This window comes from Macrobrachium rosenbergii, chromosome 25, assembly GCF_040412425.1.
Source record: "Macrobrachium rosenbergii isolate ZJJX-2024 chromosome 25, ASM4041242v1, whole genome shotgun sequence".
NCBI lineage: Eukaryota > Metazoa > Arthropoda > Malacostraca > Decapoda > Palaemonidae > Macrobrachium > Macrobrachium rosenbergii.
Window position 1 is genome coordinate 29026207 of NC_089765.1, and position 27545 is coordinate 29053751.

The window sequence follows — 27545 nt, forward strand, 5'->3', positions numbered from 1 at the left end:
CATTGTGCACAAACGCCGGATCCTTGCAACTCATTCAATCAGCATTAACTGCTTTCTGTTCCAAAGACTTGCCATTCACGGTCTAATAGTGTGTCACATTTTATTGATTTGCCTGCTGGATGTTCAGTTTTCAGATTAATTTCATGACTGCTTCATTTGTAAATAAATTCATCGTAACGTAACTAGTGACTCATTTCCCATGGCAACCTTCCAATCCCTAAATTAATTGTTGATATATATATATATATATATATATATATATATATATATATATATATATATATATATATATATATATATATATATATATATATATATATATATATATATATCTGCAATGTCTATCCCATTTCCATGAAAAGAGCAAGGTTATTTCCAATGGTAAGCTGACCTTCAAAACCAAGAGACCCAAAAATTGTTCAATACTTGTCAGTTATGGAAATGCATTGGATTATGACAGTTCCAGTCCAAAACCTCTGACCTATAAGATAATTTCTACGGTAATTAGCTTCCAGTTACTTTGTACGATCAGGATCTGAATGCTTTCCTCAGATGATTTACTAGAGGGAATTTTTCGCTCTCTTTTCATGTACCAGCATTAAGAGGATATTTGACAACATAGGTGAAAAATTATACTTTATTCATTTACTGTACTGTATGTACATAGAGAATCATAGTAAGATGCCAGATCATTTTCACCTACATGGTAAATCTAGGACACCTTCACATAACAAAGCTGACAAATTTTCTTTACCATAAACTAACTACATATGTGTCTAGTAATGCTCTTGAGATTTAATCACACATAGTACTATTACTGTAATATTCCTGATTTGAATAAAGGTCAAATTTTTGGCTGTCTATATAGATGTCAATAGTATTTAATAACTATCTTGACAAAGCCTATTTTTCTTGTTTTTAAAGTTTTCGGTCATATTACTAGCATGCTGTATTTTGCATTGCATATAAAATGAGCATGAAGTCTTTCCTTGTAAAGTCTGATGAAAATACCTATGTTTAATTTAGGCAATTAGAAAAATAGTCAATATGAAAACTAGAATAATAAACATTAGAGAAATCTTAGCAATTCTCAAGTGGAAAACCATACTTTTTGATCAAAACACATACCATACCATATAAATCTATAAATTTTAAAAAAGGGCACTTTCATTAGGTTGCTATTTCTGATTACATATCTATAGTAAGAAGAACACATGTACCAAATACTGTTAATAGACAGAGAGCTGTACAAGACAGAGGAGTGAACTCGTTACACAACTAACTCCATAATGGGAAAAGCTAATATAGAACTGTCAATTATTATGAGACAGAGCATTGTAGAGAATAGTATACATGTCTTATTATTTTCATAAGAAATATATATCCATGAAAAAAAAAAAAAAATGAAATTATACAAAAAAAAAACTCCCATGACAGAAAATAAAATAAAGCAAATAAGAACATCAAAACTTTCAGATTGCCAATGATTATGTAGTGAATTTTACACTATGCTCTTTTTATGTCCATAAAAATTATAATTTAGCTTAAAATTAATGAAATATTCTAAAGTGATGGGTGACTAACCTTTTACCTTGACAAATGGATGGCTTGACAATTAGTACCTATATTATATGCGCCAAAATATGATAAAACTTGAAGGTATACTTTTTGCTCTATTAAAATTGAAATAGCTGAGATTAAAGACATGAAAGAAATCATACATTTCATACAAACTTAACAGTGTTAATGGCATTTTCTCTAACTCTATTTCTATGAATATGGAGCAAAATTTGTCTTCAAATGATGAATCCACAAGTCATGTATTCAAATTGTATACAGTCACTGGCACTCAACCTAACAGACTTCAAACTCATCAGATTAGTCCAATTCTGGAAAAATATATACACTATATTTTATACTAACGGAATAATCTAGTAGGAGCTCTAAGACATAGCTATACAGTAATACATATACTGTAGGTACTTTGTTACTTAGTAGATTTTGTTACTCATCAGCCAGACTTCTACAGTGTCATAAGTTAGGGTGCTATGCACTGAGTTTAGGAAGATTCACCACCAACAATTCATTATCAACAATTCTCAATCACACAAAAGAAACAGAACTGTGTGTTTGTGTATGTGTGCACACACATTTTCCACTTGGTTAAAGATACAAGTATACTGAAGCAAAACAGTAAAATCAAGATGCTTATATTTCATTCATTTTATGAAAGCTATATATATTGTGGATAAAAGCAGAAAAATTGAATATATCAGAAAGATACAAATTTACTAAAATTTAAAATAATTAAAAAAAATTTATTTGCACATAAAATAATAAGTACAATGTTGAACCACTCTAGGAAAATAGTCACTAACACTATCTTTGGATCATACTTTTGAACAAGTCTCTGAATCTGTTGGGCATAATGACGATATTTTTTCTTTGCAGCAGGTTTTTGACCAGCTATATATTGATAAACTCAACTTTATTTAATATTTGTTATTTTTTAAAGCAATTAACAAATTTCCAAATGTTGGGATGGAATACTGTACAGTTATCTGTTCTTCAAATACTTGATGCCACCTTTCCACATAACTGTTTGCTTTAGGTAAGTTGTGTACCACTAAGTCATAAATGTTCCAGAGTTTTTGCTACTTCGACACTGGTGGCATCCACAACACAATTATGATTATTGTCTTAAAGATTTTTTCACCAACTGTGGTCACTTATGCTCGACCATACTTCACTTTATATTTCTTAATTTTGGTTGTCTTTGTAATACATATATAATAATTTTTTCTTTCCTTTCTCTGTCTTGATAAACTGAAGATCCTTTCCAAGGAATCGTTTACATAAAAATAATTTTACTAATGTACCAAAGTGAAAGACTATACACTTCCTTTGTATGGGTAAACTGATTGGCTACTTCCAGGGAATCTCCAATGCTAATACTACTACGCCAAAGTGTTAACTGTTTGGGGTGAGTTATTTGACACTAAAACCAGTTTAAAAGACAGTTAAACTATGTGTAAATAAATCTAAAAAATGTTAGCCATGAAAAGCTTAACGGTGATTCGTTTGACAGTGAATATGTTTGGCAGTAAATTGTTGACTGAATTGTTGGTGGTGAGTTTTACAGTTTTTATGTACTGTACTGATTCTTGGGGTGACTTAGCAGTGAATTTTCTGGATACATACTGTACTGATATAATATAATATCTCTAAACCACATTGTAGCTGAGACACAGCAGTATACTATACAAGGAATAGTGAGCAAGACAATAACAAATTAAAACAGATCAAGTTCAGTGCTGGAATAAGGAAATCATCATACCAAAAGGAACAACACATAAGTAATTTTAACTCATCTTACAATTGGCCACTCTTGTTTGACCCCTGGATATTTGATGAATAATGCATATGATCTACTCCCTATATATGTACAGTATATATGTTCTGACCATAAAGTAACACCAACAGTGAAACATTTTTTGTGTGAATGTCCAAAATATAATCAACGACAAATAAGTTTTGGAAAAAAAAATTTTCAGAATCCCAATCATATTCAATTACAGTAGTATAAAAAATTTGGAAAGTTGTAATTTAATAAATAAAATCTAAACTTTAACACTAATAGACAAATCCTTCAGGCCAGCCTTGTGAGAGCTAAAATAAGCTCAGTGGTCTGGTTAAACAGTAGGTAGTTATTAATAATCTGCTGAACTATAGCCAAGTTTTTGTTTAATAGGAATATCATGCTCATTTCCAGAAGATTCATTCCTATATTCATAGGCCAAATAGATAGAGTTAATTTTCAGATGTGTGTCAAGGCAAATCTGTTGACTACAAGTCCATACAAACATTTGGAATTTTCAACTTACAGTACTGCGTTCTAGTTAACAATCAATAACACGTACATACAGATGCTGTAAAGTATAATTCTTAACATAAATGGTACATACTGTATAGACAAAAAACTGAATGCATTCATAAACACAACCAGTCAGTGCAGTTATAAAACACATGTTAGTGACAATGTAACCCCACAATTCTTGACCGACTCTAACTTAGGCTTAATACTGTCCATTTCACTGTCAAGTGGAAAGTTCATGTATTAAATTGTTGGTTTATTCTTTACAAAAATATATACTGTACAGGTAATAATTATTAGAATATAAAGTATTATAATAATACAATACATAAAATCATATATAAAACTGTTAACTATTGTACAAACTTTTTAGATAGTATTACTCAGTCTATCACCCTTGTGTTTACTACTCCCAGACCTACTTTTGTAAATGAATTATGTTTATCGTAGATTTCTATGGCTTTCTGAGATAAGAAAGGCTGTGAAACAATATATGGACCATACCTTTAGAGGGTTACAATTGTAAAAAGGTAAGCTGAAATGTTTTTAGCTTCCATGATATAGCCATTTTTTTTATAATATTAACTTTTATGATAATTCCTCTTCCATTTAGGTATGTACTGTACATATAAATAATGAAAATTTTTGAGGAAGGTGTAAGTAGTAATTATGTATAAAAATTACTATACATACACTGCATCTGAGCATATATATGCACTTATTTGCTGATTTTATACTGAGTTAGTAGCTATTGTTTTGTACTTGCATTTTGGTATTTCCACATTGAAACATCTAATAAACATTAATTTTCATTAAAATCTGAGTGTGTGTGTGTGTGTGTGTGTTTTGCTGTGCATGGTTGTTTAAAGATATACAGTATTACAGCAATATTATTTATTGTTATGAAATACAAACATTAAAAATATCTTTAAACAGCTTGAAACATGTTGTAAGCTACTTGAGCTTAGTCTATCTTATACTGTATCTGTGATTGAAAAATTTGGTAAGCAGGCAATGCTTTATATATTTATTTATCTGATATGTACAATTACATTCATCCCATTTTATTTAGGGAATATTAACATTATCAAAACTTGGAATAAATTAATAAAATAATCGTACATAACATAAGTGAGAAAAAGGGAGTTAACATACAGTCAGATATCAATGTGACTGCTGATGAAAGTGCAATTTACATCAATCGACAAATGAACTGAAAACATTTGCATGTAAATTTAATTATTTTTCTCTATACTATTGATGACCGCATATACTACATGCCATCGTTAATACTGTAGTGAAAATCACTGAATTTATAAGTAAATGTTTCTAGTTCAACTGTCAATCATATGTATACTGAAACTCCTGTAAGCAACATTATGATTTTCAGTCTGTCTATTTACTCCTCTCTCTTGTATTTTGTATGATTATTTCACTTCATGATTTGATACAGTTAATACACCTTAACCAAATTTGATAAATACCAGTATTTACTGTATGGTGCATTTCATTTTTACACAATGTTACACCCACTGATGCATGATGGCCTAAGCTCAAGTACCTTATGATGTGTTCCTGACAGTGTAAGATTTTCTAAATTTTTGTAAGTCACACTGAATATGATATAGCTGTAATATATCTTTAATAAGTTCTGCACACACACACACAGACATACATATGAAGATTTGAGTGAAATTCTTATTAGATTTTTAATGTAGATATGCCAAAACACAATATAAATAAAAGGACTACTGTTCTTGCACAGATAACATCAGCAGACAAGCGCACAAACAAATACATAAAGTGCATCTGGTATTTTTTTAATATTTCATCATTCTCTCCTGTACTGTTGTTCATTATTGAATTTATCAGCTTACAAGACCCTCCTCAAAACTTACAATGAAACCTTACAAAGAAATATTGCTTCACAACAAGAGAGGCAGGAAGAATGAGATAAATTTCTATGATATACTACCGGGTCTTAGGTCTTTGTTACTCAACAGACATTGTTACTTACCAGGAAGTAGGACTCAAATTGTCTGTTATGTTGAAGTGCCACTGTACATTCACTGTTTTCAAATACAGAACAAAAAGTAATTTTGTATGTGAACTTTTTTAATTTAGTACAAAAAAATGTGCCATGCATATGCAAACATTTCAGCTACATAAATATCTCCTTAATATACTGTACAACTATGATAAAAAATTTGATTGGAACCACATGAAAACTGCAAATACAAAATACTACTGATTGCTAGTGTAAAGAAATCATTTTCTCTGACATATAAAAATACACAAAAAACATTAAAATAACATTCCACTTTAAAGTCAGTGTGGCCATGGACCATACTTTTACAAAAGATAGTTTTCCTTTAAATACAAATTCCCATCAAACTTTCAATAATACCCATCACTCTTGACTATCACATTATTTTACTTGTCTCATAACCAGAGCACTCTGAAACAATATACACAGTACCTATAAGTATGCATATATACAAACATATAAAATTTGTTATATAATTACTAATCTTTATACATCACTGTATTATTCAATTAAGCTGATTTAATTTTTTAAACTTCTAGAATGTTTTCACATTGTATTTTAACATTCAACTTCAAAGCAATAAATGCACCATTTCCTAAACAGTCTTTAACTAATAATCTTCTTATAAAATTTTCTTAAAAAAAGCAATGAAAAACTCCTAAATGCAGACACGGATGTTAGATATAATTTATATGAATAAAATTCAATTTCATATAACCTTAATATGAAGCTCAAGAATGAGAAATTTTCTTTCTTTACCAATTGTGTACAAATGTTAGAACTTTTAAACAATTTTTTCTATAGTTACAGGCAATTTAACTTTCAACTGCCAAGCCAAAATCCATTTATGATTATTTTGTTGGCTGCTGAAACATGAATGAGCTTCCCTTTTCTGGAGGGAGAGTTTCTCTTCTTATCTGCTTGTGTTTTCCCTCTTTCACTACTTGGTATGAGATGCCAGTCAAATCTAAGGAAGGGGGAGATGGGCAACTTAGATACTCCTAAGCAATAGATGAGATTGCCATAAACTTTGATAACAGACATCCATTTAGAGTGATGTAAGTTCTATATCAACAGTATAAATGTCAAGTAGAAAGCTTATGAATCTGTAAGTTTACAACTATTTACCTCAGCATTTACGTCATGATTCGAGATTACTTATGAATGTAGATTTAGCAGTATAACCAATGGTGCTCCGGTACAGAAAAAAGGCTTAAAAAAAGGCTTAAAAAATTCAAGTGGACAACTGAGGAGACTAGAACACTTTCTTGGTGTCTTACTGGAGCTCTCAATATGTGAACATTTTCCCTTCTGCCAGCTGTCTTCTCGGCTTGCTTAAACTCCATCTTTGGGCCTAATTTGTCAACACTTGACAGAAATCACTACAGCGATTCCAGTCACTGCTGTCTTTCTACAGGTTGCCAAATTCCAATTTGCCCAAGTGTGTACTTGTATGACACAGCGTTGTTTCCTTTCTTGATCAAAGAAGCCCTGAGGAGAGATCAGCGTTTGGTAGATGGCCTAGAGAAAAAGGAAAACCAGTGCCTAGAAGAGTGGTTTTGAGAACAATGTTGATGAAAACTCTGAGAAATTGTAGAGAGACTGGGGAACGATCTTGCAGCACTGCAATCCCAAGAAGATCTGCCTCTTCACTCATGCCAAATGACCTGGCAAAAGTATCACATGCAATAAGTCTCTAAGCAACATCTGTGATATTCCTTATTTTCTTCTTGCATTCATGAGGTGACTTACCCTCTGGTTTCCTGGTTGCTTCATCTTTGTAGGTAGTTGGAGATTTAGGCATGATACAGTACCATAGTAAAGTCCTACTGAAGCCACTTAAATCATGGACAATTATGTAGCCAGCTGCACAACAAGCTGTAAGCTGAATTGGGTGCAAGAGAAGTGTCTTCCATTTAAGTACCAAAGGCCTTGGAAACGTGAACATGCAAGAAGATGGTAGCCACACTGGAATTGAACATAACATTCCATGGATATGAAGAAAGTGCCTTTGGGTGATTAGCATAAAAATAACTGTTCTTAAGAGAAGTACATAGAAATTATAGCCCAAAAAGAATAGCCAGAGAAAGTTCATCTACAAAAGTTAACAGATGCTTTCTCTGACTCAGAAATCAACCCAATCTCATGTTGACTTCAACGCATCCTTGTCTCACCTATGCTTCTACTGCTGATGTGTCTACTCAAAAGAATCCATTGCTATTGTATCCATGATTTACAACTGCACATAACAATATTATGGGGACATGGCAACAAGTATGATGATTACGAGTGGGGGACAATTTTATGGTACTCCTACCCTCTGTATAGGGTTATATGCACAACAGATGATTAAAGGATGACACACCATAGTAAAGAATTAAAGCACAGGTGAGGCGCACATTCTAAAAATTGTCGTGTATTATCTGTGGGTCTTACAGCTGACTGGATCACAGCTAGACAAAAAAGAATTCCTTGAAGACATCTAATCATGAACACTTAAAAGACCATGGCAGTACTTCTTAGTCATGCAAGGGAAAAGAAAACACACCACATCTACAAACACAGAAACATTAACTAGTGAGCAATTTAGCGTCCAATGTGAAACAAAATGAGAGCAATTTAGCCTGCAATGTAAAACAAAATGAGAGCAATTTAGCCTGCAATGTAAAACAAAATGAGAGCAACATAACCTGCAATAAAACAAAAGGGAACGTCAAAACAGCAGCAGCACTGACAAAATCTGTTAACAACTCAGGACGATATTAATTGCACAAATGGCTCATCACGTCAACAGCAACTGGTTAGCTAAGCTTCTTTAACTGACCAACAAAGGAGTGAATGTATTAATAACAAGATGGCTGGGGTCTACCCATATATTAAGCCTGCATGCTTGCTTTAGCAACTGAATATTTTTTGTATTAATATTGCTAAGAACTAAACCAGTGTACATAAAAAACAGTATTTACAAGTGAAATTAGTAAGCATTACGAATTCACAAGACTGTTTTTGGGAGGATTAGTATTTTGATTCCTTGATATCAAGGTACCATTGTCTTGATATGTATACAGAGCACACCTTTCCTATGAATGTTCCATTGCACCACTGAAGAAGAAACCTGCACCAAAAGAGGTAACTTAAAAATTCAGTTATTTCCAATATTCACTGTTCCCTGTTCTTTATCAGGGTATGACTTATCAATGGTGGTACAGCTGCTGCCATAAAGCTTTTTTAATTCATGCTATAACTTATCAATGACTTAATTGGTGTGTCTTTAAGAGTTACGAGAAGTTGGTGAAATAACATTATTCTTAAAATCAATTTCTACTGATAGTAAAAAAGTTGACATACAAGATTGTATTTCAAGCACTTTACATTTTCTGCTTGACTGATGTATGAATTGCCAAACTAACTGGATTATTATTACAGCATTATTAAGTTATTTAATTAGCCAACTAATTCATTTAGCTCTAAGAGCACTGGTCAGAAGGATTTCCCTTTAATTAAAAAAATTTTATTTTATTCGTTAAATTATGAAAATGCTTCTACCCGAGGCTACAAGGTCATTTTAGGTGTCACATTTATTTGCCACGTGCCAGATGGTAATAAGCTTAGTCATGTTTTCAACTCTTGGGCTGTGGCACAGCCTCTGTACAATGGCCACCCAAAGTTATAACTTAGTTCCCTTGTTCAAGGGTACTCTCAAGGCATTCTTTCCTTTGCTTATCTATTTTATTTAGTTCTTATTTATTTATCATTATCAGTGCTGTTACTAGGTAGTTTCACCAGTCAACTTAGCTGAAACAAACAACCTACAGGGTTTGCTATACAAAATAATTTTATTTCATTGCAGTTCTTCAAAAATCTTTATTTGGAAAACTTGAAAATGTGAGGATTAACCAAATTTTCTTAATTATTACATTTTTTGCTGTTGGTATATACTGTAATACAGTCACAAGAATGTTAGCTAACACTGACTTGCACTCTGCATACAAGGACTGGTTCATGTAGGGAAAATTATATCGTGAATATAATTCAGCTGCTGGTATTGGAAAAGGCAGTGTTGGTTACAGTGATTTTATCGTATCTTACTGTCTTAGATAAGAATGTATATTACACTTCTTTAACTGCCAACTTCACACTCTGATGATGTCACTAGCAAATATTAGCTAAGGGAATAGCATGGTTTACATGCTGTAAACATTTCCCAGTGGACTCACATTTTACAACTGAATTTCTCCACAATGCAATCTAGTAGAGTTTGTTCACATTCCTCCAAACTATATGTTGTTGAATATATGTTGTAATGGCAGTCAGATTATTGCAATTGATTAAAGTTGATGTTTTAATTTCTAACTATAACTGACTTTGTATTTTAATTCTGCAGGTACTTAACATTTTGCATTTGGACTGGAATTATTTAGTTTTATTATTATTGTTGTATTAATCTAAATAATTATATCTATTATTCACATTTATTTTCAATAAACATTTATTACTCATAATAAAACATCTGTCCACTTTTTACACTATATGCATTTTGAATTTTTGTTACCTAATAATTATACATATTAAGAACGTCTTGAATCTAATTTTCTTGTTCTTTAGTTAATCTCTCTTTTCTTATTACAGATATCAGCATTCAATTTTGTGTCAGCCTGCTATGCAATTTCAATGGCCTTTGGATTGATTCCACAAGATATACAAACTGAGATTAACTCCTTTGACTCTTTGGGCAAGTGGGCTGGTTTAACTGTCAGTCCCAAACACACATTTCTAGGAGACTGCAACAGTGGCATGACATTTTCTTTAACTGTTTACCATGAAGTTACTATTTACATTATGACACTTATTCTGGTGTAATTTTTGAAGATCAATCCTTGTGTTTCATTACGGTACTCTAAAAATTTAATGTAAAAATAGAAACAAGTTAGTTGTAATAAAAAAATCTAAAATTCTCTGTAAAGAAAATTAAATATAGTTAATCTGTTTGTGCATAAGAACCTACGATAAAAGTGATCAGCAATAATTTTCTTTATATGCTCTACTCACTGCTTACTGTGCAAAGCTAGAGGATCTTGCACGCATTCCAGAAGTTTTCATGGTTCAAGGTGTTCCATGAATTTATTATGTGTGTTTTCCTACAAGGATACAATCATCTTTTACATGGATATCCTTTGGTGATGCTGGGTTTGTCAAAGTTTGGTGACAATGCAATTATTGGTGAGAGGTGAGTGTCAAGGTACCACCCACTCATCACTTGGTAATGTAACTACTTTGTCTTCATCCCCAGTGGTGTCTACACATCTCTTATACTACTCTACATGGTACCCAACTTTGTTTTGAAGCTTTAAATTAATTAATATTTTTTGTACTGGTGACTATTCAATACGTAGGCATTACTAGTATAATGACTACTTATAGTACACTTCATTACATGAACAACAAATGAATTTTGTTTCTCTTGTTTTAGTAAATTTTTATTTAAAAAACTATTCTAAGCCTATAGGTGAGCTGCTTCCTAACCATTATTTTATGGTTCATACAGAATACTAACTCATCTTCACAGCGAGACTTGGGTTTATATAAGATAGGCATTAGCAACCGAGTCATACTTTCTTCTGCAGGTGTGGATTGCTTGCTACTCCCTAGATGAGCACTTGGGTTCAGTTCTGTCCTCTTCTTTTGTTTTTTCTTGGTCTTTGGACTGTTGAAAGTGGTGATACCCAGAGTCTTCCCCTTAGTGCTATCTTCCAGTGGTTTCTTGTTCTTGTTTTTTGGGTGGTTTCTTGTTTTGTACAAAAGACACTGGTCTCTGACTCCTTTTTTAGACCTGAAGCTTTAGAAGCTGTTGGTGAGTTGGAAGAGTTCAGCATAACTTCCACAAGTGATTCAGTTTGGTACCCTCACTCACAGTTCTCTGATACTGTCCAGAACTGTGACGTGGCCTGAGACCATCCATCATGGGCTGATGTTCCCATTTAATCTTGGAGATGAAGGGAAACTGATAGAGGATGTTGGTGGAGAACTGGGAGCTGTTTGGCATTTTATCACATGCTCTAGTCCTCCTCTGGGTAAGAATTCATGCCTGGTCATCCTCTCCTGTCCAAACCCCCCATGGTTCCAAATGCTGGTTATGAGGTATTCAGATAGTACGGGAGAGACTGCAGTCCTTGTCAGACTTTTGGGACAATAATTGTGGGGCAAGTACACCATCCTTTTTGGTCTGGTTTTTGGACTCTTGAATCAACTAATGATTTTGTCCTGCAGTTTCTGGGTTGTTGCTGGAGGTTCTCCAGTCAAACTTGGATCAAACTGGAGAATCTCCCTTGTGAACTCTAAACTCAGTCAAGATCTCCACCAACCCCCGTGGGCCTGGCTTTGGCTGAGACCCTTGGCTGTTGTCCTTTGGGCCTTCACCTTTGCAGGTGGGGATTCTTTCCTTGGTCCTTTTAATCCCCTCCATCTGAGAGACTCCTCCACAAGTACTCTTTCAATGGCCAAGGGCCCCTTTTGTCAAGTTTTCCATCCCCCCTCCTTGGGAGAAATCTTAACCTATGAAGTCTTCTTACCATCTTTCTCCCAAACAGATACATAATTGGTCTGGGACAGGTCAACATAACCCACAGGTTGATCATGGAACAGAGCCCTGAAACGTGTAAACCCACTCTCCTTAAGAGATTTCCATTCCAGGAATCCAGCCTTCACTCCCATGTTATCTCTTTAAATATCTGAAAAGTGAACATAGAAGTGTATCTCTTGTCTTCACTACCAGCTTTGCCCATTCAAGTGATACTTGTTCCCTGTGGCCCATCACAAGAAGACTTAGGCGCTTACTGTTTTCTTCACTGATAGCCTCACTCTCCTCTCCGAAGATAGCCTCACTCTCCTCTCCAGCTGTAGGGCTCGGGAAGTACAGAATGAATCAGTTTTCTACCAGGTCTCTTCATGGAAAGGGAAGCTCCAATTTTCCCCCCTTCTGAACAGGTTGAGAAGACAATGAATGACCTCTGTTGCCCTGTGTGACAAAGATCCTTGAGCAGCTCTGTCTTTCTAGTTGAGCATTTTTACAGAGGAACTGATGTTAGTTTACATGTCTTCACCAGAGCCTTTGGATTAATTATCTTCCTGACGCCCTCTGGAAGAAGACGAGAACTCATCTTAGTAACAACTGAATTCCACATGAGGTACTCCCTGGTATTACCCACTCCTCTATTTTGGCTCCACTTTGGTCAGACAATTTGTCACAGTTCCTCAAATTCTACCTTCCCCTGGTGACAGCTACTCCCACCTCAGTTCCTCCTCAAGCAGTATGGACAGGATTTGGTCATCTCCTATATCCTGTTCCTATACTGAAAAATGCATAAAAACAATTTGAACTTTACTTGCTACTTACCCAGCATTGCTGGCACGTCGTGGTGCTTACTGCTTCCTGGCAATGACAATACCTGGTAGGTAAACTTGGGTCCTCCCCTTCTGACCCTGTGTCCTTGACCAATCTCTCAGATTTCTTCAGTGAGGAAGGACCTGGTTTCTGCTTATTTTCTAGTTAAGAGAATTTGGAGTTGCAATTACCCATTCAAGTTGAACTTCAGTTAGGTTCCTTCCTTACTTCTACACAAGGACATCTATAGGCCCCTACCTCTTGTTCTATGGTCCCATGGTGGTGTTTAAGCTGCTGCTGTAGCTTTCCCAGGGCCAACAGGGCAAGTTTGTACCTTACTAAATTCATAGCCTGAATTGGATGCCAGCTCTCTTCTCACGCCCTTTCGTCCTTCCTGTGTTCAATATCAGCCAGGTGGGTCAAGCTACACAACCACGCACCTATCTGAATACTTGGGTCTGACAATATATAGTCTTTTTAACAAGGATGAGGGTGCATGAGGATTGGTGTAATGCTTCATCACACAACCCTGGATGACAATATACTGTTACCTAGCAACCAGTTTCCAACTCTTCTTTCTCTCCAAATTCTTTCAAAGAGGATGGTTTGACTTGGTGAACTAAACTCTGGTACAGCCTTCTCTTGCTCAGTACACTTTGTCACAGACTGTTTTGGATGAAGCAGATGTTAATAACCTCAGGTTCTGATTTACCTGTAATAGTGACAGACTTCTGTGAGACAAAACCTCCCATCTATGGCGTGAGTATCCATATAAGATGGCAGTTTGTATCTTTCTAAGATCAAACTGCATACCAAGGACACTTGGCATTTATGTCCTATGTAAAATACTCACTACCTTCCAACATTAAATACCTTGTTAACATGATTCAGTGAATGAACAAGCTGTCGCCAAAGGATATCCATATAAAAGACCACTTCAAATTTGTATATATAAAAAATACAAATCTTCTTGAATTTGAAAATCAAATTTTTTTCTTAAATGAACATCAACAGCTGGATCCTTGAGGAAGCATCTTAACTAAGCTTAATAACAGCTTTACTTATCCACAGTTATTATCTTAAGCCCCATCTAATGACTTGAACAAATCAAGACAGACTTGGACACTATCAGACTGTATTAAACTATTTTACTGTTTTTCAAAGTAGTTTAACTTTTAATTTATAGTTTCACAGCCTGAACAGCAGACACAAAAGGGGTAAAGTGTTGCTATGACTTGCATATAAAATAAAAGATATAATTTTATTTAACTTCAATGTCTACTCTACCTAATTCACTTAGCTACAACTATTTTCATTCTTAATTAACAATTTAATCAGACCTCTTGAGTTATCATTCTTAACTCTCAAAGGAATGGCTTGAAAAGTGTATTCTTCAATGTACTGGAAATAGTTAAAAATATTCAAACTTCTTAAAAATTCAATAATTAGGTAATCTAAAGACACTGAAGATTAACAATTTCTTTGGAGGATTTGCTTCCCAAACTTGAAAGCTTAAATTAGTTTTTCACACTCCTTCCATTTCAGAGTCAAAATGCATTTGCAGCAATGATATATCTATCTTTTAAACTCGAAATAATAATCCTTTCGTCTCAATTATCACAAGTGTCTGTGACAAGCTAAGAAATATAATATTTCATGAATAAACACGACTGTTAATGCACACATTTCCAATAGTTTTGCATCACACAGCAACTGGAACTGAGCATCTGGAGATGGTTTCACCATTCAGACATAATAGCTAACGTTGAAATTTAATTTCTCATGTAACTTATCAAAAGAATCTGATGATGTATCTTTAGAGAATGAGTATGACAGTACCCTGCATAAACCATTAATCTGAACATTCTGAAAGTGTTTAGCAGTAACAATTTTATCCAACAGTGACACTCAAAAAATTGTTTTTCCTTTTATTATTGGTAAAATCATTGACAAGTATACCTAACAAGAAAAAAGTAATGTAATGTATCAAAGGCATCTAATGACGTATCTTTAGTGGATGAGTATGACAGTACCTTGTATAAGCCATTAATCAGGCTTTCCCCAGATTGGTTCAGAGCAATCAACTATCTGAACAGTTTAAAAGTGTTTATCAAATTTTATCCAGCAGTGACACTTGAAAAATTTTTCTTTTTTTTGCTGGTAAAATCACTGACAGATATTCCTAAAAGGAATACAGACAAGATTGCTAAATGCTCTAATATGTTTTATATTCAATAACAATGACTTTTGCAATAGGAATAATACAATTGCCATACTTATTATCTTTTTCACTTCTCCCAATAAGGTTTTAAACCTAATTTTCATGCTAAACCTTCAAATGGCAAGCTCACATAATGTAAACTAAATCAATTCTACCTGAAAACTGCAGAATAAAATATCAAAAGATAATATTCAAAGCATGATAAATGGGAAACCTGGATAGCCTTGAGATAATACACTCCTCTTAATTCCCATGGTATAAGAAAACTAAACATTCCTGCGGTCACTAGTAAAGATATGAAAACTATACACAGTAATCACTAAGCCAAGCAAGCACAATATATGGACACTGAAGTTTAATGTCAATGTGAATATACAGACTTCATTTCTTGTTGTAAAATAGCTGAAACATACAGATACAATACACGATATGTTACCGTATTTTACCAAGAACAGAAGAGAACCTAATCAATCAACTATGAAAATTGCCATTGGATTATGATAACCCTTTTGAGAGAGAAACAGTATTATTTATAGTATGAGTAGCAAATCGATTCATAACAAAAGAATCCCCTAAAATTTGATCCTACTGGCAATTCAATCTTAAAGATTAGGAAGCCTGATGTTACAGAATAGAGAAAACCCTCCCTGTTTCAATTTTGCTCATACAAAATATAACCTTTCGAGTTCTTCTATGTTTGCTCGCTAAAAAAAAAAATATTCACATGCACAGGACAGGCTCGCTGATAATGAAATTATTCACTGTATGCTCCACAATCAAAATATACTTTGCTAATATCAAAAACTTACATTTTCAAGAGTTTCCATGCTATATAGTTCTGTATTAGCACAAACTGGGTAGTAAGCACTGGAAAAGTGAAGCATCACTACCAATGCTATTTAATTAATTTTCTTATTATCTAATAAACTCAAATTTCCCTAAAAGTGGATATTACAGTATTGAGGAAAGTCTCACAAGTAAAAATAATAATAGTAATAATGATGAGAATAACAACAATAGCTGTTTCTACGGATTTTAATTTTATATTGTTCTCAATGCGTCTTATAACCTTTTCATCAGTGTGTAGCAAGTACATTAGGAATCCTAACATACCAGTCCCACACTAATGAAAAGAACATTATGACAAACACACAGAAGACTATACTAAACAAAAGCTGTAGAAAAAGCCATTATATTCTACACAACTGCCCGCTAAGGAAGTTTCCTCCTTAATAATAATAATAATAATAATAATAATAATAATAATAATAATAATAATAATAATAATAATAATAATAATAATAATAATAATAATAATAATAATAATAATAATAATAATAATAATAATAATAACGGACACCAAATAAAATTTTTTATGTTTCCAGCTTTATGGTACTAAAATTTGTAAATACAAAGGAAGAGAAGGCTTACTAATCAGACGTTTACAGATGATTTCACAATAGTATAAACAGTGATGATTACCAGCAAACAGACTGACAAATTTTGGATGAAATGGCAAATACACTATTTTGACACTAAGGGCATACAGTAAGGAAGATAATGTAAAGAAAAAATAAAAATAAGGAGACTGCTATGTGGAACTGATGATTTACCTTGAAAATTTTGTTAACAATGGATTTTCATGAATACCAACCAGACATTGTATATCCAATTACATAATTTAAAACAACATATATTCTACAATAGAACACTAAATACAACACTAAATACTGCCCAAAGAAACAAGAGGATAAAACCATTTAAGCCTCTTTCCAAGATTTTGTCTTCATGAAGTTCATTAATTTCAATATAGGGGTATCACTTGTCATATAACAATAATAATAAAAAATATTGCTATAATCATTTATACAATAACTTACAGGCAAATACAACACTATTTGACTTTAGAACAGGAACTCACTGATACATAGTGTTCCTAAGACTGTACAATAGAATATGACAGTATTCGTTAAAGAAATCAGTACAGTACTTGGCACAAAACACAAATAAATAATGTGCAGATTTACCTTCAACTGTGGAATCCATAAATTACTCCATTCTTTCATAAAGCTACCTTCATAAAAATAAAGGATAAAAAAAAAAAATAATCCTAAATTCAACCTATGGTGTACAGAACAGTGCTGCATGCTATTTTTATACTCACAGAGCAAGAAAATACAAAATCTAAACTAATGAATACTAAAGCTTATCCAGTGTGGTTGAGCGGTCGGGTAATATTGTTGGGCATGCGCATCACCTCCAGCATTAACTGGAGCTCTCTTGGCAACCATGAAATATCCAACGTGTCCTTGAGAGCCTGGACACGTAGTAAACTAAGAGTTTTTAAGCTTGGCTCTGGTTGAGGGAAAAAATAAATACAGAGAAAAGAACTAATAAATCTGCATCAGAGCATTTAATTCATATTTCTATACACTTTGAACCAACTGCACTGAGCAGTGCACTGACAACAAATGAATGCAGCAAAATCTTTTTTTTTTTATTGTAATATTATAATACAGTACAGTACTAAAGCAAGTAGTGCTTAAAATAATCACAACAGGTAATTATGTCACCCTTACAGTAATAACGTTCATTTCACCACAAACCCCTTATAATTATCCCTCTAGGTACTACAAAACCATCTTAGACACTTCAGCCCCTGCCCAAAAGATGACAGGTAAATCTACAGTCCTCAGCAGCAGTTTTAATCACAGTGTGTGTGTGTGTGTGTGTGTCTGGGAGCATGCTGAGGGTGATCATGAGAGCCCCTCTCTTTTTTTGGATTTAGTTTGAGGACACCCTTTAAAATTTCATTCACCTTGACCCTCATGAGCCAGATTAATCATGTATTAACAGATCTCCCTGACCAAGCAAACTTTAAGGTTGGCCAAGTTAAAACAAATATACATCAATGGGAAATGAAAGACATATATGAACAGTGTATAGTTTTTTTGTTGCACTTATCACAATAAGCTGAATATCAAGAGTTCTGCTAGTGGTGGTGAGAAGTAGGAAAACTAACTGGAGAATTTTGGCCCAGCACATGGCCTCTTTGCCAAAATGCATGCAAATTATCAACTAATTTATTTATCAAGCTATAACTATTATTTCTAATATTTTTATTACTTGATATTACATTACAAATATGGCTAATATTCTAGAACTGAAACCACTCAAGATATCTACTTATTAAGGTATGAAATGTCAATGATCACCTAACTATGAAATACAGAGAAAAGATGAATAAAGTTAATGAAGATAATGAATTACAATAATATTATTTAGTATTTGGAAATAACTGGTGAAAATGTACTAAGGTGGAGCCTGTGGAAATATGCTCAGCTGCTGCCCACTAAGCAGATGCATGAAACTTGTGGCAGGTTAATACTACATACCTGTGAATCCGGATGGATCACACATATGGCTATTACTGCTGTTCTGCCTGTCAGACAAAGGACTGAGGTGTCTTGGAGATTTGAACACCATGAATGTGGGCTATATAGGAGTGATGGGTTTATGGTGAAACAAATACAGTCCAACAACTATATCTAATAGCATGCAAAGATTTAATAAAATTTTGGCCATATAAATCATTTTCACCATTCAGACTTGCATCCAAATGATAAATACGGGGAAATATAATAATTATGCCTTACCTAAATCTAAGACATGTAAATCATTGTGGTCTTTAAGGCTTCTATCTGAGTGGTCTGCGAAGCCAAGAATTGGATCTTCTGCTTCATTATAATTTTCATTTGGACTGGAAAAGAAAACTTCCTTATTAACTTTATTACTAATAACAGAAATATGTATATTTCATCAAAAACCTATCGTGTACTTCAACAAGCCCTAATTGTGTAGTATGTGTGAATCCCAGGTGTGTCAATCCAATGGTATATACCAGCACATATAGTTCTTAGGTCTTGGGTAACTAACTAAATTATATTTTGTACCTGCTGTTGAATGAAGTACAGTAACTCCAACATATCTGTTCAGGACTAATGTGTCTGTCTTTTCTAATTTCCATTTACGTACTTTACTTTTCCTTGCATTGGTAATAACTTTAATTGTACTAATAAGATTTTCTGTGAAACTCTGCTTAGCCTGTGAAGAGCAATGACAGTTTCCTTCAGCAGACTGAAGATAATTTCCAAAGATTTTTAAGTACTTCCTTTACTACCTTTGTTCACCAGCACTGAGTTCGGAAGTCTCTTTGAATTTACTTTTCAAATGGTTTGAGGATATACTGTTGAGGTTTTAATTTAGTTTATTATTTCCATATTTACCTATTTGCAAAGTGTTGGTTAATTTATTAGATACTGATCAACATCAAGTTTTTACCTAAAATGTTATCTTTGGTATATTTCATGTCAATAGTTGAGCTCAATAACTGCTAACACTGTGTACTTAATCTATTTCTGTGCCTCCTGACTGGTCACTGACGGTTGAAGCCTTTCTGTAAGATTTATTATATACTATGTTTTTGAATTTTTGTGGTTTGCATGGAAAACGGTTTTACATTTTTTTCCCAAGAGCTCATTGCCATGTTTGATTACAAGATCTTTTTAAAATGAGATTTCCTTATATGTTTAATGCAACTGTTTTCATATTAGTCTGTTTTTAACAATGAAACTCAAGTTTTATGATGAAATGTAAGTAATTTTTTAGTTCATATTTTACAACAATGAATTTTACTCTTATATTTTTATTGTATTATTTCTTAAAAATATTTTCATCTATATCATTTCTGGCCACTTCAAGTACAGGCATGTGGAAGGTAAGCACTGTATTTTCTATATATGCCTACAATGTGCAAACTTGAATACCATGTCATTAAGAGCATGGTTTTTTTTTTATCCTAGAACTGAATTTTTCAGAGCCAGGATTATTCCTCATTCTATGTATTTTACTAGTAGTGTATGTTTGAGAGCTTTGTCATGGTTGGCTTAAATATGATGTTGAGTATTGTCTTTAGTTCCTTGCTTTCAGTCAAGGTGATTGTGGCTGGAATGCCTGGGCTCCTATTGTGCCTCCAGCTCTTTTACCTTCAGCATCTTTGCCTGGCTCAATCTCCTTCATTTTTCTTGGTATGAGATAAAGGTGTGCATTATTTCAGGGTAAAGACTTATGTAATGGCTTAAAAATAAGTTTTTCAGCAGCTATGGAGAGTATAGGGAGAATAGAGATTGTCCTGTAGTTACTGCAATCTGCAGATATGCCACTCTTTGGAACAGGTACTGTATTACTAAGCTTGTGCTCATCCACAAAGATACTACGTTGACATGAAAATCTATAGAATCTAGTAATCTTGGGAGACAACACACTAGAAACCTTTATAAAAAAATAAAGGGGAGAAACCAATGTCTCTGGATTAACGGATTCCGGATACAATGCTGTGCAATGTAATCAGAAAACCTGAAACTGAGCATCCATGAGGAAAGACAACAAAAGGTAAAGTTGAAACTGGACCCCAAGAATAACAAAAAGGAAAGATCAATGTAAAGGGAAAAAGCACCACAGCCAGGGACTAAAGGGGGATATACTGCTTTAGCACAGTTTATAATAAATGCAACAGAGGAAATTCACAGTAAATGTACATACACTTCCCTTCTCTGAACAAAATATGGAGAAATGCTAGTTGCCAACAAGAACCTTTAGTGGATGCCTCAAGTAGATCCTAAAATAACAGCAGTTTCATGTGATTCAAGCATGCTTTGTAATACTGTAACTCAAGAGGAACAGTTTTGGCCCCTCGGCACCTCAAAACCTATTAAGAGTATACAGTGTCAGAGGTTTCATTTTCCTTTATCGTAGAAGCTAACGTTGCAAGAAACCCGGTTCCATTTTCAAGAAAAAGTAAAATGGGTTGCCTAACTAGGAAAGAGGAGATGGGGCTGCCTCTTGCAAGATGTACCATGACAGAAACAAGTTCATAAAGAACACTAAAGCTTGACAGTACAGGAAAAGACAATCTACAAACCAAGATTTCTGATTTCCACTGAGTAAATGCAAGATATGGTAATATGGTGGCAGATACAAGGCTGTCTGAGAGAAAAGGAACTTTTTTTTATCACATAAAAACAGTGGTTACAATATCCACAGCAATAAAACAGTGAAACCACGTTGTTCCTGCAATCAAGATCTGAAGACAACAAATAAAGGAAGAATCTCAAATGAGAATGCAATACTGTATTCTAAATGGTGAAGGAATCTTAAGCAACTGGAATTAAGAAAACCATACCCATATGAAAACAAAAAGTACAATTATGAATCGGATATATCAACTGGAATTGTATTTTATCCAAGAGAAATCCAATCTAACCTGAACAAAAAGAAAAAAAGCACGTCACAACATAAAAAACAGCAAATACCGATTCTTTCAAGGCCTACTTAGAAAACATAAGAAAATTAAAAAGGACTTTGCTTATCTGCAAAAATAATTATCATAACACTTACCTAGTCCCTCCAAATAAGAACATTTTGGTGCCAACAACACAACAAGACTGTCTTCTCCTTGGGCAAGGCCCTTCACCAAGGGGTTTAACTTCACCCCACTGACGTGTTGCTGTAGAAGGAAAAGTCATTATCTTAAGAAAAATGTTAATTTTTTTATGGAAAATGTCACAAACATATCGAAAAATCTACTGAAGGTCCAACAAAATATCATAAATGAAACCAAAAAGCCATAAAACATATTCCAAACAGGCATGGGTGAATATCATATTCTCAGTAGTCTACTGATTAAAGTTACCATTACTGATAAAACGCAATACAAAAGTGGCCACTTGCTTCAAATGATTCCAAGCACAGGATTCAAAGTTTTAGAACAATGACCAGTGAATTCACTGAAGCTGGGTGTAAATGACATTGTGACAAAATACAGCATCAAATTATGGCATAAAAACAAATCTGTATTTATGAGTTATCTCTCAATTATCTACTTCCCAGTTACAGAGGCATAAAACTTTCAATGACTTTAAAAAACCAAGAAATAAACTTTTCATTACCTGAAAAACTATCACAGAAAAGTTGGGATCCGGTGGGTGAACTTTAATTTTATTACCATTCTAGATCACAAAAGCTGAATTTCTGAATGTGATCAAATTTAGCTTTCAGATTTCATTTACAGTGACAGACTTGTTGCTTGAATTATGAGTTTTTAAATTAATGTAAGTCAACATTAGTGGATGTAATTTATCACTAAATTTTGGTTTAGTGTCTTAACTATACCTGTACAATAAAGACACAGAAAGTCATTCATTATAATAACCCTGTACTTAGGGTTATCAGTGTCACAATTAGGTGGGTCATTGACAAGGCTAATAAAAGCATATTACTCACAGGATAAAAATTAATAAACAATTTTTTTTTAAGTGCTACAGGAAAATAATTATATTCTCCGACATAATATTAAAAATTAAATTTGTTGCCAGATTCTGGATTAACCTTCACAAAAATATACCTCCAATACCTACTTCCAGTCTTAAGAAATTGATCTCGCAGATCCCAAAGACTGGGCATTAAAGCAACATATGCCTTGCAGTCAAGGGGAGTAAACAGTCATTGCAAAAAAAAAAGGCTGGTAAGTACTATCCAACAAGATACCATGAGCGAGTTAAGGTCTAATCTGCTTATGACAAAGCTATTTCATATCATCTAGTCACATTGCTACACCTCTAGGTAGATACATCACTTTTGACTGCTTGACACTACATAAGGTATCATCATCATCATCATCGGATGGGCACCATTCAAAACTGACACCAAAACTGAGTTTGCATCCATCTATATAAATGAACCTAATGCCTCATAATCTAAATTATTTTCTATAAAAATTGACTGAATTTCCTTTGGTGTAATTTCTTTTTAAATCATGTAAAGTAGTTACTGAACATTTATTGAAATTTCTATGGTGGGGTCTAAGAATTTATAAAATGGATTAACACATTCTTTTTCAAATTGATTTGAACTATGTTTTACTTTAAACCCATAAAGGTGGGAATACTTTGACCTCTCATAAAACTAAAATTAAAATCTTTCTGCACGGCATTTTTGAAGGCAAGGGATTTAGGAGTTTCTTCAATCTATAAGAGCATTTACTGGCCATGCATTGCTGGTGAGTCTAAAGGCAACTCCACTGCATAAGCTAAAAGCCTTTGGATTAGAGAGGATTTCAAAGGATCTGTGGCAAGTCTGAGGTCACATGGTGCAGTCTAAATTTTTAATATGGAAGAGACTACTGAATGAGTGTTTCTTCGATCAAGTTTAAGAAAAAAAAAAGGGTTCATATATTAAGTGTTTGGTGATCTCCATCCTTAGTTGTATTTGTCAATACCTTTAAAATTCAAAACACATCCCTAGATTTGCCTGCAAATGATTTAAAGTGAGCAGTCCATATCAGCCTGCTAATCCAAAATAGACCTTTAACATACAGATCAGTATTCTGGTGTACTCCTTGACATATTAATTTGGCATATTATAACAGCACACAAGAGAGTATTTTATCGCTGTTGATGTTTCATTTCTAATCACCGTACAAATATTTAAAATGCAAATTTCATAAATAGGCAAGACAAAACCAAACAGGCTGTAGCAAGTTCACCAACAGCATGGAATAAAAGTGTGCGTCCATACATACCCTTCACACACGACTGCATTTATCATTTTGTTTAAAAGAATAAAAAAATGAGAAAATACAGTAAAAATATACACAAGAATGCTGTAGCATAAAACATAAGTCAAAAAAGTAAAGGATGTGTGTTACTGTGCATAGACTTTGATGTAAACATACCTCATTTTCTCTCTCTCTCTCTCTCATAGCCTTCATACACAATTATGCTTATCTTTTGGTTTGCAAAAAAATAATGAGAAAACACAGTAAAAATATAAAAAAGAATACTGTAGCATAAAATATAAATAAAAAAGTGAAGGACTGCATATATGTGTTACTGTACTTAGACTTCAATGTAATCATACTTCTGTTCTCTCTCTCTCTCTCTCTCTCTCTCTCTCAGTACTGTACATATCCTTTAATAAAATATGAATTACTGTATCATTAACATAAAAACACAAAACCAAACAAGCTCTATCAATTCAGGTCTACCTAGCCCTCTTCACCCATCCAACACTGCATCCCCAACCCTTCCCAGCCATATAAACTGTTCCCCAGCTCCACCCACCCTCAAAAACAACCCTCTAAAGCCTTCCTCTACACAGCTTTACTGTCCCTCCTCCCCAATGGTGCCAAGCCATCTGACCAACCGCCTACAAACCATGGTAATTTCTCAAGGCTTCCTCCCAAGGAGGTTAGAGTAATGGAGATGCCCTGACCATATAGACCCTTCATTAATCCACGTGGCCAGGTCAGTCAGTGCCCATTCCCAGAAAGACTGTCAAAAAGACCTTTGGAAAGGATTGGCACTTATAGAAATAAATGAGCCCCTTTTCGTTTTTTGTTTTTTCTTTCGTCTGTTTCCTTTCAAGGAAAAATTAGACGCTCTTACTAAGCCATGTATATTATTTTCAATTTAAAGGGAAATAAAGATACATAGATAATATAAAATATACACAAGTGGAAGAACCACCGACTCCATACAATTTTTTTTTAGAAAAACAGACTAATCTTCAGGACAAAAGAAAACACAGTAACCTTCCCTTGAGCAAAATTCAAAACAACAGTTATGAGATAAACAGCTGTTTTTCCAGAAAACTTTCAAAACAAATTCAAGTTTAAGTACTACGGTCTCCAGGTGTTTGGTCAATACAGTAAATCTCAGACACCTGGTTTTCATATTATGCAAATATACAAATATGTATACTGTATATATGTAATATATACATACATATATACAGTGACCCCTTGTTTATCGCGGGAGATAGGTTCCAAAACCGGCCGCGATAACTGAAATTCCGCGAAGTACAAACAGCATATTAATTTATTTAACGTGTACAGTATTTGGACTTCTTAAAACCCTCCCTGTACTCTTAACAACCCACCCTTTACTCTATTAATAACAGGGACAACTGTTAAGAAATATGACTTCGGTAGGTAAGTTTATAGTACCATATAGCAGGGATTAAATTACTGTGGTAAAGTAGCTATAGTATATGACGTGATCGGCGAGCTTTAAATGAAAAAAAATACTGTATACATACAGTAATAATATATACAGTAATACAATACAGTATCATGTTACTGTACTGTATTACATGTACTACAGTACTGTACAGTAACACTTAAGATTAAAAAAAAAATAAAGATTGTTACTGTACTCACCACAAAAGAAGTTGAAGTAAAACTTGAATGAAGATGGTGATGAATTTGTTGCGCAGTAAAAATGATGACGATGAAGGTGATGATGACTTTTACTGTGCAGTCAATGATTGTATTTTATCTCTCTTCAGACGGCGGTGCCATTTCCTGGGCATCTCTTCCACTTCTTCCACGGTTTCCGAAGGTGTAACCATGGTAGCAGCAGCAGGAACTGGCTCTTTTTTGTGAGGCTGCAAAAACATTGTGATTGGCAGTTGCTGCCGCTGCTTCTCTTTCCAGTCGAAGAGCATCTTGTAGGGGGCCACGACGTCATCGACCATGTTGCAGAATTGAACCAATCGAACCATATCGTCGTCCCATTCCTGTGACCGCTCTTGCAGTTCCTTAGCCAGGCTGCAGAGCCCGGTGAGCTGTTCCAAAGTCAAGCCAGTTTGGGAGACAACTTCTGTTTCTTGCTGCGCTGCTTCTTCTTCTTCTTCTTCTTCTTTGCTCGCTGACTTCGTCAACTCTTTGAGGTCTTCATCAGTTAGCGGGTGGGAGTGGCAGTCTAGAAGTTTGTCGACGTCGCCCTTGGTCATGTCTGCAAAGCCCTCACCTCCAAGGATCGCAGCCAACTGCACAGCTTTCTGTACTGCCGAGTGTTGGATTTCGGCAGGTGTAAATCCTTTGTTGTCGTAAACAACCTGGGGCCACAACTTCTTCCAGCTGGCGTTAATGGTGGCAGGCTTCATTTCTTCCAATGCCTTGTGGATATTTTGGAGGCACGTAGCAATTGTGTACTGCCGCCAGTATGCCTTCAAGTTGAAATCGTCGTCTTCTTGGGCGGCATCCATGGAAGCAACCAGGTTCGCCAGGGCATTCCTCGTGTATAGGGCCTTGAACGCCCTAATAACTCCCTGGTCCATTGGCTGAATAAGTGACGTCGTGTTGGGTGGTAGGAACTCAACCTGAACCCCAAATACGACAGATCAGTAGCATGGCCACCAGCATTATCCATAATGAGAAGGACTTTGAATGGCATGCCCTTTTCTGCTAGATACACCTTCACTTGCTGGATAAAACACTGGTGGAACCAGTCGGAGGTCAGCATCTTCGTTATCCAGGCCTTTGGATTCTGCATCCAATGTACGGGTAGCAGATTCTTGTTTTTGTTTTTTAAAGCCTTTGGTTTTTAGACTTGTAAATAAGTCCTGGCTTTAATAAAAATCCCGCAGCATTATCACACATCACGAGGGTCACACGATCCTTGTATGCTTTAAAGCCAGAGGCTTTTGCTTCCTCTTTGAACAGGAAAGTTCGCGAGGGCTTTCTTTTCCAAAACAACCCATCTTGTCCATATTAAAAACTTGTTCAGGCTGATATTCACCTTCAGAGATAATCTTCTTGAAGGTTTCATTGACGTATGTTTCAGCAGCAACCGTGTCAGCCGAAGTAGCCTTGCCATGCAAGGAAGCGCTTTTTAGGCCGTAGTGTTTCTAAAACTTTGCAAACCACCCTTTGCTATCAGAAAATTGCATTTTCTTACCTGGTTAAGTTAAGTATACCTTAGTTTTACCAGACCACTGAGCTGATTAACAGCTCTCCTAGGGCGTGGTGAATGACTGGATATCTTTGGCTACGGATCATCTAAGTTTTCTTCATCTTCTTCTGCTTCTTTGTGCTCGCCACTGTCGTCCTCTGGTTCCTTAGCGGCGAAGGTCTCGTACAGGATCCTAGCCTTTGTTTGGATAATGTTCGTATCCAAGGCTA

The 27545-nt window shown here is 34.5% G+C and overlaps 1 protein-coding gene across 4 annotated transcripts in view; it reads right to left on the reverse strand.

The window, feature by feature from the left end:
- Positions 1 to 623: 623 nt before the first annotated feature.
- The window catches only part of LOC136852520 (kelch domain-containing protein 3), a 145245-nt gene continuing 118323 nt past the window's right edge, over positions 624 to 27545 (reverse strand). For all 4 annotated transcript variants that reach the window (XM_067127220.1, XM_067127221.1, XM_067127222.1 and 1 more), the window contains exons 7-9: positions 21980 to 22088; positions 19180 to 19283; positions 624 to 17878 (exon numbers count right to left, since the gene is read on the reverse strand). In XM_067127220.1, coding sequence (XP_066983321.1) covers positions 17730 to 17878; positions 19180 to 19283; positions 21980 to 22088 — 362 coding nt within the window. In that variant the 3' untranslated portion in view covers positions 624 to 17729. The remainder of the gene's footprint in view (positions 17879 to 19179; positions 19284 to 21979; positions 22089 to 27545) is intronic.